The 19,520-nt window shown below is 38.3% G+C and overlaps 1 protein-coding gene across 1 annotated transcript in view; it reads left to right on the forward strand.

The window, feature by feature from the left end:
• The window catches only part of SND1 (staphylococcal nuclease and tudor domain containing 1), a 423,230-nt gene that overhangs the window by 247,256 nt on the left and 156,454 nt on the right, over positions 1-19,520 (forward strand). The window contains exon 15 of the mRNA XM_069462550.1: positions 16,107-16,248. Coding sequence (XP_069318651.1) covers positions 16,107-16,248 — 142 coding nt within the window. The remainder of the gene's footprint in view (positions 1-16,106; positions 16,249-19,520) is intronic.

A 19,520-nucleotide genomic window follows, 5' to 3' on the forward strand; every position in this document is an offset into this window, starting at 1 on the left:
TCTATGAATCTAAAGTTCCTTTCAGCCTCCTTTCTGTTCTTTTTAGACTCTGGTATTTGGTGGCACAAATGCTACTTCTTTGAGTGTTGTTTTGGGTTTTGTTTTGAAACAAGGTCTTAACCTTTGCCCAGGCCAGAGTGCAGTGGCATCATCATAGCTCACTGTGTCCTTGAACTCCTGGGCTCAAGAGATCCTCCTGCCTCAGCCTCCCGAATAGCTGGGACTACAGGTGTACACCACCACTCCTAGCTAACTTTTTTTTTCTTTTTTTAAGATTTTTTGGTAGAGACAGGATCTCACAGTGTTGTCCAGGCTGGTCTCTATCACCAGGCCTCAAATGGTGCTCCCTCCTCAGCCTCCCAAAGTGCTAGGATTACAGGCATGAGCCACCATTTTGTTTTTTAATAGGCCTTCCCTTTTTTATTCTCCCTTGGCCCCACATGATGTTCTAATTTATCTCTTGTGCCAACTGCAGTTACTGTACAGATGACACAAGGTAAAGGCCTGTGGTTCTGCCTGGTGGGTTTCCATGACCTGCAGGGGTGGCTTAGCACTGGAGCCCCATTCACACACTAGCCACTGGCTCCACTGCTGGGCTCTTTCCGCATTTGCTACCCTGGGAAAATCTCAAAGGAACTCTGAAAGAGACAGCTCACTGGTGAAGTTGCTGTCTAGAGCAAGCACTGTGTGCTCCCTGCATATGGTTGGCCCCTTGCCAGGAAGCCATGGTTGGTGGAACGTTGGGTTCTCCTGGTGGCTTTCTTGCATCTCTGCTATATTCAGTAGATCAAGTTGTTGGTAATTTAGGAAAAGATATTTCTCTATATATTCCCTTCTTCCTCTTCCCTCAACCAAAGTTTCTTGAACTCCAGTTGGATTGTAATGTGCAAGTAATTGACTTGGATTCTCCCTGCACGGAAACATGCACACAGCACCTCTGATGCCAAAGTGGCAGCTACCTTGGAAGTTTCTACCAGGCTTTTTCTTTTTCTTTTCTATTTCCCCTTCCTGTTGCCTTTCTCTTTCCCTTTCCCTTCTTCTATTAATAAAACCCCTTCTGTGCAAAAGAGGTGAGTGTTATTAAGACTTTGTGCCAGAGAGTTTGCTTCAACCAGTAACCTTCACCCTCTTGGTGTGAAGGTCGTTGCTTTATTGTTTTTTTGCTCATAGTTTCTTTGTTCACATGAGTTCAGTGTGGCCAGTTCTTGGTTTTTGAAGCTCTCCTCTTCAAACTTCCTAGAACTGCAGGAACATCCTTTTCTCCTAAATAAATCTGGAAGCAGTTATGAGTACCATGGGAATTTTTTTAAGATTGCATTTTTGGCATTTATTACAGTTAGTGGTGGTTGTATTAAGATACCTCCTTTTACAGATTTTAATCCACCTTTTAACTGAGTTGTGTTCCTTTTGTAGGGCACCAAATTTAGGACATGGTCTCTTATTTTGTTTGGTTGGGAGTGTCAGAAAAAATTGTTCAGGACTTTGAAAAGATCAAGAAGGTTACTGGGTATCCTTCCAATGAAGTGCTGGGTGCTGCCTAGTAAACCTTTGTAGTTATGTGATTCTTGTAGGGATTCTGCTGCTGGGTGGTTCGTTTTTAGTATAAGAAGTGACAATAGCCCTGTCTCTAATGGTGTTCCACCTCTGGGCAAGTCACCTGATCAAGCATTTCCTCAGAGGCATTGAATTGCAGATTCCCCAAATGGCAAGACACTGTGCCCTGCCTTCACTGTCCAAGCTCACTCAAGGTTATCTGCTACGGTGCCTGAATAATCCAAAACAGGATTATTTTGAACAAAATGGTAGACCAAGTAAGGTACAGGCTTAGAACCAAACATTCTGCACATGAAAGGACATAGTCACTTTAGAAATTTTTATTTTCTTTCTTTCTTTTTTTAATCTTTATTATTTTTAGAACTTTCACATCCAAGTTACTCTTCATGTTTCTAGGTATAGAGGAGGCAAATAAAACAAAGGTTTTCAAAGTACATAATTCTGTTATCATTTATTGCTCACTGTTATAACAGTTTGGTATTTCTCTTGCTTGTGCAACTTTTACCTGTGTAAAAGATAATTTCCAATAAGGTCAAATCATGACTCTTATACAAATATAAAATAAACACATGTCAAAAATTTCATTTTAACCCACAAATTAGTGGGGGAACCAGAAAGATTCAAAGGAGACTGAAAAACTGATGTAGGTAGGTTACTAAGAATGCTGAAGTGAGTTTGCAAAAGATGCAAAACGTAGTCAAACTATAGAGTAAAAATGTCAAGTTTGAAATCGTCCCAAAATAATCAGTAACCTTGATATGTCATTGCTATGAATTCTGTTATCAGGAAACTTTCTGCTGTAAATTTTTCTAGTTCCCTTCTGATTCCTTGTTTAACTATGACTTCACAGATGAGCGTGCATGCAAATGAGCTCCTCAGCAACAGGGTCCTAGCGTTTATTTAAGAGTACTGAGCTATAATGATGTTTGCCTTTCTTCTTTTGTTCAAAGACAGGAGAAAGGAAACTGAGGGAGTTCAGGAACATTTTTTTCCAAACAAAGTGGCATCTTTTTCCAAAGAGATTTCTGTGTAGCATAGATTCTGCTATAGCTGGTTCATGCTCTCCTGTTCTCTTTCGCATTCTCTGGGTGCACGTAGATATTGCTCTGTGATTCTGTTTCATGGGTACAGACTGGTTAAATGAGTCTATTACAGGCTTGGCTGCGATGAATGTAAGTGTACTGTAAAGGCAGTTGACAAAATTCCTGGATCCCCAGGTTGAGGTATATGATTGTGTTGTCTGATCTGTCCCATGAATGCTGAGTGATGTGATAAAACTTGAAATATTTCTGCATAGCCCCAGTTTCACCCTCCACTTCACCATCATAACACTACTTAGCCTTGGATTGAACTCGTTTTGTCCTGTGGCTATTCCTTATGTAAACATCTCAAAGTAAGTCATTTTACTAACATAGACATTCTGCTTACTTGTATTTTAAGTCTCTATTTAGCATACTTCCAACATTTTCCCTACAGAAGATTTTGTACAGAATTTTGGACACTCCTTGCAGTGTGACACCCAGATATTTTGAAATAGAGCTCAGGGTTGCTTTGGAATGCCCTAGTGGTTTTCTGCCTCAGTTCTCCAGGAAATGATGTTCTCAGGAAGAAAATGAATTCCTCATACAATACTGTATTTGTAAGGTGCCTAAGAGTATAAGCTGTTACCAGGGTTTCTAATTTGGAGGAGGACCTATGTTCTTTTGATTGTGCATAACGGCAACAAGCCAGGAAACTTCACCCACAGTAGAGCCTGTTTATTTTCTTTTTTATCATATTTATCTATTCCCACTATTTAAGGTTCTCAGCAACTGACTCACTTGTTAATTAGTGCTTGTTGTGTTGAAGAAATGGCATTTCTTCTTTTTGAAATGCTGTGTCTTCTCCCTTCCTTACCAGGCCTTCCTCCTCCTTCAGCGCATGTCTCTTCTTCCAGGCAGTTTCCCCTTTTTGTCCCCTCTGCCTTCTGATCATGTCTTTCTTCAGCATTTACATAGTTACATTACCATGATTTTGTCCTTGTAGGTAAACTGATTGGTGACTTCTCACTTCTCAAGTTGTTTAGTTACATGTTGACTGGTTGTCCTTACTAGTTTTTAAACTCCTAGGAAAGGGGGGATCTTTTTTTATATCTCTTCACAGTGCCAAGTTTAGATTTGATTTACCAAGCGATGGGATCAAACAAGATGAACTTGTGTTGAGAAAAAAGTGACACTGGTTTGCAGCTGCAGGATTAACCACTGGTTAGTAACTATTAATAGAAGTGGGCAGGCTGGTAAAAGGATACAGCAGAAAGTGTGCTTGTGTTCTAGAATTTAGTGACAGTGTGGAGTCATGATTATTAGCACAGGTTCTAAGATCACTGGAGTTTAAGCGTGGCTCCGTTGCTTATTACTTTGTCACCTTGGGGATGTTATTTAATCTCTCTGTGCCTTAGTTTTCCCATGTGGGAAATGGGTATGCAAATGATACTTAACTCATCAGGTTGTGATGTGATTCAATGAATGAATACATGCAAAGTGTTTAGAACAGTTGAAATAGTAAGTGCGCAGCAGAGAGCGGTGGTTCACATGGTAGTGTTCATTGTTATTAAATTGCTTAGCATTCTGCCTGGCACAAGAAAGTCCTCTATAAATGATAGCTGTCATTATCATCATTGGTAGTGTTCACATTGCAAACCCTTCATCCACTTCAAGTCCCAAATCATACTGTTCCCTCTCCTGAATTCTTTTACTGCCTCTTTATCTCTCTTTTGACATTTAACATATGCCATCTCTAGCTTGTTTTTTAAATGCATTTTTCATGTTGAATCAGTGAATGAATGATTAAACAGTAAGTATTTATTGAGAGCTTTTTATATGCCAGACACAATGCTGGGTGTTAAGGATATAATATTAAACAAGACAGATAAAGTCTTTATATGGCATACACAGTTTGCTATGTAATTACAATCGTGGTGGAAGTACAGAGTCCTGTGACAGTATATACTGATGGCCACAGCTTATTCTAGGCGGTCTGAGAAAGTCTTCTAAATGACTTTAAAATGAGGCCCAAAGAAGGAGTTAGCAGATCTTGTTCGGAGCCAAAGGATAAAAGTATGTATAGGAAGGTCCTGAGGTAAGAGGAGGCTTGGATTCAACAGGTAAGGCCAGTCTTGCTGCGATGTGAGGATAATAATGAGAGACACGACAGTGAATGGTTGAATCATTTGGACTTTGTAGTCCTTGACAAGGATTTGATTTTGTCTGAAGAACAATGAGAAATTACTGAAATGGGAGTAAAATAATTAGATCCATAATAATCAGATACATATTATGTATATATCTGTATATTTTTTTCCATTCTGCCCATTATGTAGACTGGACAAGTATGTCTCCAGGACAGTGGTTAGGGTGGAATCTGCAGTGGACTCAGTGATAGCTGAATAGAGGCTGGAACTAGGGTTGTGGCAATGGAAGTGGAAAGATAAATTTGAGCTCCAGTTTGGTAGAACTGGTACAATTGGGTGATTGATTGGATCAGGGGTCATGGAGGGAGGGGAAGTGAAATCAGGTGTCATGCATGAGCATTCTAAATGCCTGGCACAAATAACTAGCTGATGATGGTGCTCCTTTTCCAATATGGTAAACACTGGGGCCAGGCATGGTTGTTCACACCTATAATCACAGCACTCTGGGAGGCCAAGGCAGGAGGATAGCTTGAGGCCAGGAGTTCAAGACTAGCCTGGACAACATAGTGAGACCCTGTCTCTACCGGAAAAAGAAAAAATTCAACAGTAAGAAAACGAATGACCCAATATTGTAAATACCTGGCAGATTAGATTTGGAAGGAAAATTAAGAATTTGTAAACATGTTAAAAGTGTAGCACTCAATGAGCCATTCTAATGAACCTTTTGATGAAATGTCAGTAGCCCAGAAAATTGGCCTGGGCTTAATGCATGAATTTAAGACTATTGGACATTAAATAAAAATTTAAGACTATTTTTATTCTCACATCATACTAATGTGTGATTTTGTTTATTTTCTGCCTGTTGCCCACACTGTTTTTGGCTCTGAATGATAATTATCTACATTAAACTTTTAATCCTTAGGAAAGAACTACTTAGTTTAATATCATCAGCCCCACAGAACACCGTTCTTAGATCTGGTTTTGGTGGAATTGTAGAGCAAATTTCATATGCAGCTTCAGATTAAGATGTTTTCCATATCAATTTATAGACTTTATTAGCATGTCAATAATATTTATTTGTCTCAAAATATGTAGAACAATTATAAAGAACTAATTTACTGTAGAGAATGTTGAGTGCTAGCATTAACAAACTGGAGGGATAATTACCTGACCTTCAATAATTTGTAAGTTTATCTGGGCAAAGCTGAATCAGCCTTGAATATTAATATGGACTATAGAAATGATCCCTGAAAGTATAGTCTTATTGAATGTTAGTTTATTTTCTTCTTTTATGTATTTCATTTTATTTTGTTTTGCTTTGTTTTGAGATCTGTTGTCCTGGCTGGTCTCAACTGATCCTTCAGACTAGCTCGGATTACAGGCCCACCCCACCACAGCCATCCTTATTTTCTTCTTTTAAAAACAAAAACTTATACATATTTTTCTTTACATAAATTTTCTGTCAAAATTTTTGTTTATAAATACATCAGATATGAGTGAAAAGAAGAAAACAGAAGTTATCTGAATTGCTATTACCAGAAATTTTTTTATGCTAGTACTTCTATTTACCAGAAGGTGGAGGTTTGGGGGGTTTTTTGTTTGTTTGTTTTTTGGTCAGGTTATAAGTAGAAGTAAAATTTCTTTCTTCTTTTTTTTTTTTTTAATTTTTTCAAGTTTTTTTCTGGACAAGAACTTTCTGTGTTAGTCTTAACTATACAATCAGTGCCCAGAACAGTGTCTGGCAGAAACTAGGTGTTTAGCAAATATTGTTAGATGAATGAACGTTGCAAATTACCCTACTATGATTGATTTAATCAGCCTCCTGTTATTGGATATTGGACCTGTTTGTGTTGTTTTTCCTATCATAAACAACATTGGTTCATTGGTTCCTTTAGCTAAATCATAGTCTGTAATTATTTTCTCAGAACATGTCCATAAAATAGAAACCTACGCCAAAGAATAGCATATATTTTTTAACAAGATTCTATAAATCTTTACTGAGTGAAATGATTGAGTTTTTAATGTGATGCCTTTGTTGTTCTTCAAAACAATGACCACCTTCTGTTTTAATTACTAATAAATTTCTACCATAACTGTTGCCATTTTTCTTCATGTTGAAAAAACTAGAACTTTCTCTTCCAAATTGTATTATTATCTATTTTTATTAACTCTTTAAAATGGAGGGCTTTAAAAAGACTAATTAGATGTAATAAAAAAGCTTTTACTTACTTAAGGTTTATTGAAGCTACACTGCTATGTCTGCAGGCAAAAATGAATATTCAGAGTACTTCTAGGGTATGTTGAAACTATTTTAGCCATCTAAAATTTACTAACTTTTATTTTGATTTTAAAACATTTTTTATTATATGTTACTTGCTGACATTTTTTTCCTCTATCCTTTTCTAAAGTTGCATAGTTACATTCTTGCCTTAGGTGGGACACAGTTTAGCATGACATCAATTTCCTCGCCCCTGAGTTTTTGATTTGCCCATGAAATGAAACTTGTGCTTCATTAGATGTCTTTTAAATTCTTTACTCTACACATTTTATTTTAATTATCTCTCAAGCTATTTTCTGATTCTATAATAAATTCTTACTTCGTGCCTATAGAGACTTTCAAGTGATAAAAATTGATCTAAAACTTTTAAAGAAAAAAATAGTATTTCAAACTTGTAAGTTATTTTTTAATCCTAGCCTTGTAATTGATATCCAATTGTAGACGCTGGCTGATATGCCATATTCAGTATTCTCAATGCCGCATGCCATGTGTAAGTTACGGTTTTTAGACTAGTCTCATGTCTCAATTCTGAAAATGTCCAAGCTGTTCATTGTGATAGTCCTGTAAAAATTCATTATCTTTTGAGTCTTGGAAAAGTAAGAGTAGAGATGTTAAAAGTCTAAATGCCCCTTTTCTTAGATCCCCATTGGTTGTGTTTATCTTTACCAGTTCAAAGTAGAAATGCTACCTTTAACTATTTTCTTATCAATTCAATGGTTTGTTTGACATAAATTGTTTGCTTATGATTTGAATAAAGTACCTGATTTTAGAGAATATTTTACCTGAAAATAATTGGAAGGTATATCTCCCAGTGTGTTAAGCTCTCTTATAAATATTTTCTTCTTATAGATTGATATTTCTAAATCACTATTTTATACCTGTATTTTTTAGTAGATACAATTAAGTTTCACACTAAAATAAGTTTTTTTGACATCATTATTAAAGCATTCAGTTATATCAAACTGTAGTGTATTACTCTGCTGATGAATATTGAAAGGAGTTTCTATGTTGATTCAAAGCACTCATGGGTAGAATAGTCTTTCTCCTAAATATTAATAAAACTGCGACAGCAACAGCAATTCTGTATTTACTTACTTGACCTCAGAGAGGTAAGACAATTTCTCTATGAAATAAGAACAATTTTTTTAATTTATTTTTATTTTTTTTACAAAAGGAAAGGGGAATAAACCAAAAAAGCAGAAGGCGTGGATCCAGAAAACAATCAGAGAAAGGTCCAGGGTCTCGGTGAAGAGAAAGCCTAGCAAGCCACCATGCAGAGGTCGCAGGAAAACTGACGAGTTCTCAAGAGGAAGCTCTCCAATTGGAGGGCAATTACTTTCAAAGTCAAGATGTTATATACTCTGAGTGTCAATTTAACCAAACATTGTAATCATAATCTGTTGAGAAGTTAGAGTCTGGAAAAATGGGAAAAGGGACATTTTGGGGTGAAGTAGGGGGCAGGAAGAGGTGGAGATTACTTGTGGAAACTTTTCTGGACACCATGAATTGTAAGCTATAATTTTCAGATAGTTCTGTGGATTGGCAGGCCTGAGGCGGGACATCAGTTTGCACCTTTGGAACTGCCTTGATGGCTACATCTCATCCAAGTTAGAGAAAGGGAATTGAAGATAGGAAGAAAGCAAGTTTATGTAGTTGATACTTTAACTAGGTATATACTTACTTCCAGCCTTTTTACATGAGGCATAGATATACCACCCTCTGCACTTTCCACGCCTAACTTATCTTACCAACAAAAGTCCTGTAGAGTAAGCCAAGGGCATTATATTTCCTGTTGATGATAAAGTGCAGATTTTACCATTAAAAGGCAATGACTTCATTTCTAAAGGTTAAATTGAATGGTTCTTACAGCATAATTTCAGCTGGTTAAATGTGGGAAACTGAAAGTCATTCAATAAAAGAACAGTCTCTGAGCTTGTATAGAATTTTTATTTGATTGAAAATTGAATATTTCTTTATTTATGTGAACCTGTATCACATGATTTTGTTTCAAGGTAGAAAATAAATGTTAGTAGGCATATGTATTTAGCAGAACTTTTTTGTTTATTTGAACAAAATGTCCTATGTGTGGCCAATTGGGGGTGACCTCATGTTCCTGATGCTTTCTTTTAGCCACTGTCCAAGAATTGAGACGTTCTTGTGCTACATTGGGGAACCAATAAGATTTTTTTTCTATACTCTTCTAACCCCTTGCTTTCTCATCTAAACCATTTTCTGTTTAAATCTTTTAAAGTACTTGAATACATTGAAACTAGTTGATCTAAAACATAATTATTGAATGGTTAGTTTTGAACTTGTTATTCTTCCTGAACTGCAGACTAGTTTATTGGGGAATAAAAGGTTTTTTGAGTTAAAAAATAAGATATTACATATTCTTCATACCTTGATCATTTTTTGCATTGTATATTTTTAAAATTGAGGTATACTTCATATGCATTATATATATCATTTTTCAGCATCTAACTTTATGAGTTTTGACAAGCGTGCATTTTGAGAATCATGTACACATGCAGTCATCACCACAGTCAAGATGATAGGACTGGGCCAGGCGTGGTGGCTCATGCTTGTAATCCCAGCACTTTGGGAAGCTGAGGGAGAAGATCGCTTGAGCCCAGGAGTTTGAGACCAGTCTGGGCAAAAATGCGATACCCTGTCTCTATTAAAAAAAAAAAAAAAAAATTAAACTAGCCGGGTATGGTGGTGAGCGCCTGTAGTCCTAGCTACTCAAGAGACTGAGGTGAGATTGCTTGAGCTCGGGAGGTCGAGGTTACAGTGATCTGTGATTGTGCCACTGCACTCCATCCTGGGCCACAGAGCAAGACCCTGTTTTTTTGTTTTTGTTTTTGTTTTTTTTCAAAAAGGATAATGAGATTGTTTCATCATCCTAGGAAATTCCTCTTTCCCTTTAGAGTCAATCCCTAGTCCTTGGCAACCAAAGACCTGTTGTTATGTCCCTGTCGTTTCACGTTTGTCCATGTAAATGGAATCATGTATTTGAGATGCATCCGTGTTGCCTATATCATTTTTAGTGTGGATTAGTATTCCATTGTGCATCGTACTATAGTTTTTTTATCCCCAGTTGAGGAATACTTATGTTATTTCCAGATTTCAGTGATTACAAATGAAGCTCAGGCCATTTTCTGAGTGTCCCTGATCTATTTCTGTAACATGATTTGACTCTTTTGTAGTTGGACTGCCATGATTATCAGTCAGAATGCTGCTTAGTATATTTTCACCGTAAACACGAGGATGTGTCTTCTCTTCATAGCGTTTGCTAAGTCCTGGTTTCTTTTCTCGGTATTGTATATTGCAGAAAGGAAATAGGTGGGAGGCAGGATCAACCAAATAAAAATATTTATAGATGCCTGTCCTATGTAGGGCTCCTTAAGTTGTAGATTTAGTTTCTTGCAAGTCTGATTGCAGAATAATTGTTTTCCACCATATTTGGAAGATGAAGCCACACTTGCACTAACATGCTCTGAAGCTTCCTTCTAGTTTGGGAAGCCTGCCATTCCTGCCCCTTCTGCCCTTTGGTCTGTCCTTATCTTGCAAGTTCCCTTTTGGAAACTTTGCTTAGCCAGGCTATCCTCTTTTAATAATTGGTGAAAGAGTAGAATCAGAGAAGAAAAAGGTTGTACTTTTTGTTGAGGGCATCACAGATTAGAATGCTAGCCTCCCAACCCCAGGGCTTTCTTCCAGCTTAGTGCTCCTACAAATGTGGCCTTAATCCATGCTCCCAGGAGCGGAGCCCAGGGCCTGCACTGTGGTTTCTCCTTTGCTTGGACATGGTGGAACCCTGAGCAAGTTGCTGTGCCAGCTAAGGAAACAGCGTGAGAAATTGTAAACCACAGGCGACACTTAATGAAAGAGTATTGATGGCGTAGCTTCAGCATCTTTTTTTCCTGTTGTAATTTTTTTTGGTGGTTTTTGAGTTTCTTGGTCAGTGTCTTTTTCTAGTGTTCTCTCCAATGTTCACTTCATTCCTGTTAAATTTTAAATTCACTGAAGCTTATGCCCTCCCCCAGGCCCTGTCACACAGCTCTCACCACAAAACATTGAAAACCAGCAAGGGAAGGTTGGTTTCCCATTTTTAAGTGCTTTGTGGCAACGCTGGAGCTGGAGGGCATTCCCAAGTGTCCTCCCCACTCCGTCCACCCAGGGTCCCATTTATTTCAAGAGATTATCATGCTGTATAGCTGGCTCCTCACAAAGAATCATAAACTCATTCTGTGAATTAAAATGTCACTTGGGGCCATAGAGCCCAGATGTGGAAAGGAGGAAGAGTGTGGAGTGATGGATGATGTTTTTGCCTTGTTGGTAGGGGATATAGTTGTGATTTGTCTTCCACATTGCTGCAAAAGTAATTCTCCTGGTCTGTGCAGCCCTGAAAAGATAGATAACTGTGGCAATGAATGATCACAGTACACCTTAAAATGAGAGAGCACATTTGCTTCAGTATCCTTAGCGATTAGTTCTGATCCCCATGCTCTTTTATCTGCATCTGTCCTCCTGTTCACAAGGATTTTGCTACTTCAACATTAAGATTGGTTGGACCCAAACAGCACTGTGCTCTGGAGTCTTTTATCCTCAGATTGGCCCTGGTGAGACCTAGCAGTAGAGTCAGCTTTCACAGGGAAGAAACATTCTGGGGTGGGCAACAGAGTGCATGGTTGGACCTCCAGGAAGGTTCATCGTGGTGGATGGGCTTCTTTCCAGTTAACTTTCTCAAGTGCTGGTAAAATACCTCCACGCTAACATAATGAGTTCTGTATGTATTTGTTTTTAGTTCTTTTTCCTATGATGTTAATCAAAGAGTGATTGTGATGATGAGACTAATTAGTGAGCTTCATTATTAACAGTTCCCATTTGAGACTTGCACATGATAATCCTGAGTGGTTAATTGTTAACTAATAGATTTACTCTATTCCCATTTCCCCATGCAGTTTTGTATGCTATGATGTTTGCCTCTCTCCAGTCCTTTCTATTATAGTGTCATGCCTACTGTATGGAAATTTTCACTGGAAAACTCAAAGGATTCACTTTGCAAACATCTAATGCACACTGACGGCCTAAAACCCTGGTCTAGAATTCATAGAATTTTGATTTCTCTAAGTTCTGCTCTTCTGGGATGCTGGTGACCTGTCTAAACAGTGTTTCACTTCTACCTGTGCCTGCTCTATAAGGATTGTGTTTCCCTTGCTCCCCCACCTACTCACCCAACTTTCCCATTCTCTCACACTTGGGAATTCATTGTACTAAATTATTTTAAACATGTATTTGTATTCACAGCAAGGCACTTTGTGGAGATAAGTTGCAATCTGACTACTGAAGGAGATTTCTTATAGCCTTGGACAGATGTACTCATGCTTGGAAGAGATTTGGCCTGACTAGTCAGAAGTCGGGGCAGAGTGGGAATGTATAATTAAGGCGTCTTTGTAACCTTTGCCTCTGTCATATGGATGATTCTGCCTTTCTGGAGGGTCGTTCAAAACCCTGTTCCTCTAAGTTTGAGATATAGATATTAACTCCTTTGAAATGAAGTCACCCAGGCGCATTTGTTGCATCATTACTTTCTCAATTTCAAGGTGCATTGAAGAGCCAGAAACATTCCTTAAAAAGATGCCATCCACAATAGCAGGTTAAATGTAGCTAATGCAACCTTAAATTAGCTTTTCTAAGAATACAGGAAAATATTTATGTATGGTTTGTTTTGGAACACAGGTAATGTGAAAACTACCAGTTCCACAACAACAAAAGAAGACTTCTCTGCTCAGAAATACATTTGCTTCTTGATTATTAATACTTACACCAGAGAAGGGGAATATTACTATAGATAACTGAAAACCATAGCTAATTTATCTACTTGAATTCTCAAAGCCATGAGTCAATGTAGTGCTGGAAAACTATGTCAAATAGAATCCCAGACCTTATGTAAATAAGCTACAACATAGAAAACCTAAGGCTGAAAGTTTCTGCATATAGATGTCTTAAGCAGAAATTTTGATATGTAAAGAAATATTTGATATTACCTTGAAATGAGCATTCTGTATAACAAATCCCAATGTTGTTATCTCTTTAAATTCTGGGGCCTTTAATCTTTATTTTTAAAAATACATTTTGGGGTATACATTTTCTAAAGAAATCTTTAATTTCACCAAATGTCACTGACTTCTGCTTCAGAATTATTGGAAGAGAATTAGAAAAGTCCTCTTAATGACTTTTTTTGTACTTTATCACATTAAAATCCATCTGGCATCTTCACCTTTTAAGTAGGGCCTAAACTGGTCTCTGTTATAACTTGTTCCTCATAATCAAGTTTTCTTTTGCTTACATTTTTTTGGGAGGTGAAGTCTCACTGGTTCCCAGGCTGGCCTCAAACCCCTGGGCTCAAGGGATCTCGCAGCTGAGCCTTCCAAGTAGTAGCTGGGACTACAGGTGCATGCCACCAGGCCCAACTTATTTACCTTCCACTTACGTTTCTCTTTTTACCCCTAGAAATGAGTATAAGAGACTTAAGCACATTACCATGCTTACACAGCCTCTTTGGAAGGCAGCATTACTTAACTACATTCAGTGAATTTTATAATGATATGATCAGAATACCTAAAATAATTTTCCTAAGTAAATCATCAGGATACGTCACCTGAGGAAGCTTGCCAGTCTTCCTTACTAGTCTTTTCTTTTGAGCTACTGAAACAAATTATTAAAGTTTTTAAGAATTTTTGTATTGAAAAAGAACATGCCAAGCAAAAGTGCTTGAGATGACAAGGAAAGACAGGCACCATTTTGTGGCCGTGACTGAGATTTGAAAGAACTGACATCTTTTAGTGATTACATTTAATTCAATTGACTTAATAAGAACTTAAAATTCTGTCAGCTAGGATGAAATGTCCGTCTTTTCTCTTAATGGGTGGTCCACAGGCATATCATCTCATCCAAGCCTTGGGGCACTTGGCTGAAGAAGATGGGGAGCTCCATGTCTTACCTTATAATTTTGTGTCTGGAAATAAACATTGCCAATTCTGGTAGGCTTTTAAAATTTGTTTTTATGCCTTTGATTTTTGTAGTGGCCTTTCACTTCTGATCTTTGTCATAATCAATGACATGTCATTCTCTTTGCTGTCTTCCTATATGTCATTTCTGGAACAGGGCTGTTGAGTTGTGGGTTGAGACTTAGAAGGAGTCAGGAGCATCTGTTGATTTTTATTATGTATGGCAGGAGTAAGGTCCCTTTGATTCTCTTTAATCATTCTCAGTCTGGGTAGGTATCTCTCTTTATCAAATAGGTAATAGTTAGCAAAAAGGGGTGAGATTATTTATATCATTCTAACTAATAATGTTAGTGTTAACATTAAACACATGCCTCTGTGCATGTGTGTGCTGCTGCTATTCTTATAAGCATTTTTTCAGTAAATATATCTGAAGGACAATCACGAGAAAAAGTCTGTTTCTGAGAAATTTAGATTACTCCAGTCTTGATGAAAAAGGCCTTCCCTTCAGAGACATTAGGTTGCCTCATGATTTGCGATAATCAATTTGATAATTGTTGTTGACTTACTGGCTCCGCTCATGAATAACGTCCCAGATTTAGACTAGTGTGGCAAAATGATTTTAATCAGGTAGTGCTTTCTATCCCATGGAGCATTTGTCTTGCTTGACTGTTCTGGACATCAGCCAACTGCCAGAAAGGCACTTTTCATGCTGTATATGTATAGTAGAAGGTATGTTGCTTAAGTGTTTCCAACCCACTAAAGCTCATTGTTTTCTTACCGTTTACTACTGTGCCATTCAAGACACTGAGAATGGATGACTGTCTCTCTTTTTCTCTGAGAACCTGTTTGATGGGAAGGATGAATCTCATTACTATAAATATTGTTTTCATCCCAGCCTACCTCACTGCTTCTGAATGAGAGGAGCCCCTTTGGCTGCTGTGAAAACTCTTGAAATAGTTGATGGCTTGTTAAATTTTCATTATCTAGTGTGCATTAATTTAGATACAATAGCTCTGTTGCTAGGAGAAGAGTCAGAAAGGAAGAGCTTGGCTGGGTGCAGACTGCTTGTGTCACAGAAGTCAGGAAAGTGTGTTGAACTTGCTGTCCTTAGAGGGAGTTTACAGTTCTGCTGGCTGGACTGAAAACCTAAAATTCTGACATCCAGTGAGTATTCTCCCAGCATATGGGATGTGGTATTTTGATGTTTGCTTACTCTGTCATCTGTTTAATTAGCTTGAGAGACTGAAAGGATTTGAAGGCCCTTAGCTCCTATGTGGCTGAGAGCTCTGAGGTCCCAAATGTCCACTGTTTGGTGCTCATGAGGATAGAATGCATGGACTTTGTGTTGATGCATGAAAAAAGTTTAAAAAGTGCTATGCGGTTTCATGTGTTTTTATTGTTTCTATAATTATTTGTGCTGACATGACATGCTGTTTGTCTCCATGGAGCACATCCTGCTGTTACAGATTTCCCTGGATAGGAACAGTATGCCCCGGGTACCATCACATTCCCAAAATGCACACAGAGCAGGAGTTGCTGTACTAGTGTCCAAAGAAGACTGGCCTCTTCTCAAGGTTAAGAAACAGCGAGCTCTGAATCTTACATAACCTGTTTAAGATTGAAAATGAACTACTTTTGGTTTCCTGGGAAAGGGTTTTAGGAGCTTTATGAGACAGCCTGGGCATCACTTTTATTTTGAAAGGAAAATTAGAGGTAAGATTTACCTCCATAAAAGGCTAATTCTGGTCTTCTGATTTAATTTTTGTTAAAGGAAGATGAGCTGTTCTTCCTGTCCGGAGAACGTGTGAAAGTCTCATTTTCCAAGCACCCTCCTAATTCATTCATATTACTTAATAACTGAACAGAGGGAAAAATTGAGTCAATAAGAATATTGTGGAAACCATTGATTATATCTCTTCTATTGGGTCACATGGGTATCATGTCTATGTCATGGTTTCAGAAATGTCTGATTTTATAGGGTTATCTGCTTAGCTTCCTGTGGTCTACCAGACTTTTTGTCCTAGACCACAGAGAAGGAAACATTTACTTGGGTTCCATTACTTTCCAGTGATTCTTTTCTTTTTTTCTCCATCAGGATACCCAAAAAGCAAAGCAATTCCTGCCCTTTCTGCAGCGGGCAGGTCGTTCTGAAGCTGTGGTGGAATATGTCTTCAGTGGTTCTCGCCTCAAACTCTATTTGCCAAAGGAAACTTGCCTTATCACCTTCTTGCTTGCAGGTAAGTCTTGTCTGTTACATGCTACTCTGAACATTCTTCCTGGAGCTCAGAAGTCATTCTACACATCTCCTTTCCTGTGTTCTAGATAGGCCCTAGGGCCCACTGAGATGCTTTCCTCTCTAGTTAGGATATGAACACACAATTTCTAGATTGCATCCCACTGTCACTGCAGACCCAGTGCTGCACCCTCTTCCCACTCCTTATTTTCACCAAGCTCGGGATGAAGGAATAGAGCAGCTTACAGGCCAGCACATAACCTCATCTAGTTCAAGCAAAGGGAACTCCAGACTTAGGAAAATCTTAATGATGGGATTCTCAGACTTGGCATTATTCACTTGAGATCAACCATTCCTGCTACGTTAGTCATGGGCAGGCCTCAGAGGAGCTGAGGAACCCTGCCCTGGTAGCTCCCTAGGCAGTACCATTGCTGTTTTATTCTTTTCAAATGCCATTAGGATCATCTCAATCCTTTATGAGATCCCAGCCATGACATTACTTTCACAGGCTCCCACGTCTGTGGTATTTCTAGTTGCACTAGGGTTGACATGCCAAGGCAAACCTTGCTCCTTTCTTTGCTGACTGAATGTACATCTCTCTTATCCTATCTTTTCGGGTAGCTTAATACTTCACAAGCCAGCAAGGCTGTGTATGCACTGTGCTCTTTGAGCAATTTACATTTATGCATTCAAGGAGGAAACTGCTTCATTTCTTCGCTGCTGGCAAATAGTTATTTATTTCCACTCAGTACTTCGCAGAGACTGTGGTCTTTGAGGGGAAGCTGTCATTTCACTTCCACACTCCTCAGCTCAGCCCTGCACACACAAACATTCATTCACTCACAAAGGACATATTCCATTGTGGTCCCCAGATGCACATTGCCTTTTCTGTTGCCTCAGCACTTCTTCTGTTGAATTCCTGAATAGGATTTGCTATAGAGAAAGAGAAACAGGAGCCATGCTTTCTGTCTCTTGCCAGATTGCCTTGCTCTCCTTTTCCTAGAAGGCACCAGTAGTTTCTTGTCTGGATAAGGGTCTCCCTCAGGCCCCAACTAAATGGATTGAGTTATGTGAGATAAATCACTCCCTGAATACATGACCGTGAAGCTTGCTGCTGCTGCTTGGCTGTCACTTCTCATTGAGGCTCTCTTGCAAACTCTTATGAACTTGATCACCACATAGCTCTACAGGCTTTCTAAAGGGACTAATTGAAGTGTGACAGTGAGCTCGGGGACAGCTGTTGAAAAGAAGGACCATAATAACAAACCCCCTCCTTATTGGAAGGCTGTGCTTTTGTTTCTGCACATGTGAGTTGTAGTAAAACCAAGGGATAGCATAGCCGTGTGGGAGAGAGTTCTTTCATGGAGCCTTTTGTGCCTTTTTCCTAAGGTTTCTATACCTGAGAAGTGTCTTAACAGTGAATTCTTGTTATACAGTTTGATATATAGGCATATCTTATTTTATTGTACTTTGCAGATACTGGTTTTTATAAATAGAAGGTTGTCACAACCCTATGTCAGTCAAGTCTATTGGTATGATTTTTCCAACAGCATGTACACACTTCATGTCTCTGTGTCATATTTTGGTAATTCTCACTATATTTCAAACTTTATTATTGTATCTGTTACGGGGATCTGTAATCAGTGATCTTTGATGTTACTGTATTAATTGTTTTGGGGCACCACAAACCACAGCCGTATAAGATGGCAAACTTAATAAATGTTGTGTGTGTTCTGACTGCTCCACCAACCAAGCAATCAGCACTTATCAGAAAGCAAAACAAAGCCTGATGCAGTGGTGCCTGTTAGCCCAGCTACTTGAGAGAGGCAGAGATAGGAGGAGGATCGCTTGAGCCTGGACAACATAGTGAGACTCCATCTTAAAAGAAAAGGAAAAAAAAAGAAACCAAAACAGCATTATTGCTGATATGGAGAAAGTTTGAGTGGTCTGGATAGAAGATCAAACCAGCCACAACATTGACTTAGGCCAAAGCCTAATCCAGAGCAAGGCCCTAACTCTCTTTAATTTTATGAAGTCTAAGAGAGATGAGGAAGTTGTAAAAGAAAAGTTTGAAGCTGACAGAGGTTGGTTCATGAGGTTTAAGGAAAGAAGCCATCTCTATAAAATAAAAGTGCAAGGTGAATTAGCAAGTGCCAATGTAGAAGCTGCAGCAAGGTATACAGAAGATCTAGCTGAGATCATTTATGAAGGTGGCTACACTAAACTGAGATATTCATTGTAGACAAAATAGCCTTCTATTGGAAACAGATGCCCTCTAAGACATTCATAGCTAGAGAGGAGAAGCGAGTGTCTGGCTTCAAAGGACAGGCTGACTCTCTTGTTAGGGGATGATACAGTTGGTGACCTTCAGTTGAAGTGAGTGCCCATTGACCATTCTGAAAATCCTAGGGTCCTTAAGAATGATGCTGCCACATTATGAGACTTTAAACTATGCTATAAGGCTATAGTAACTCAATCAGCATGGTATTGGCACAAAAATAGAGACATAGACCAATGGAACAGAACAGAAAACCCAGATATAAAACCATTTACATACAGCCAACTGATCTTTGACAAAGCAGACAACAATATACACTGGGGGAAAGAATCAATAAATGGTGCTGAGAAAATTGGATAGCCACTTGCAGAAGAATGAAACAGGATCCATATCTTTCACCACTTACAAAAATTTATTCAAGATGAATAAAGGACTTAAATGTAGGCATGAAACCATAAGAATTCTAACAGAAAATGTTAGAAAAACTCTTCTGGATATGGGCGTAGGCAAAAAATTTATGAAGAATACCCCAATGGCAATCACAGCAATAACAAAAGCAAATAAATGACACTTGATTAAATTAAAAGGTTTCTGCACAGCCAAGGAAATAATTAACAGCAAATAGACAACTTACAGAATGGGAAAAAATATTCACAAGCTATACATCCAATAAAGGACTAATAACCAGAATCTACAAAGAGCTCAACAAGCAAATCAGCAAGAAAAAAATCAAACAACCCCATTAAAAAGTGGGCAAGAGACATGAACAGAAGTTTTTCAAAAGAAGATAGACAAATGTCCAATAATTATATGAAAAAATGCTCAATGTCACTAATCATCAGGGAAATGCAAATTAAAACCACAATGAGATATCGTCTTACCCCAGTTAGAATGGCCTTTATTAAAAAGTCCTAAAACAATAGATGCTGGCGTGGATACAGAGAGAAAGCAACACTTATACACAGTTGGTGGGACGCAAATTAGTACAACCTCCATGG

Source organism: Eulemur rufifrons, chromosome 29 (genome assembly GCF_041146395.1).
Source record: "Eulemur rufifrons isolate Redbay chromosome 29, OSU_ERuf_1, whole genome shotgun sequence".
NCBI classification, from domain to species: domain Eukaryota; kingdom Metazoa; phylum Chordata; class Mammalia; order Primates; family Lemuridae; genus Eulemur; species Eulemur rufifrons.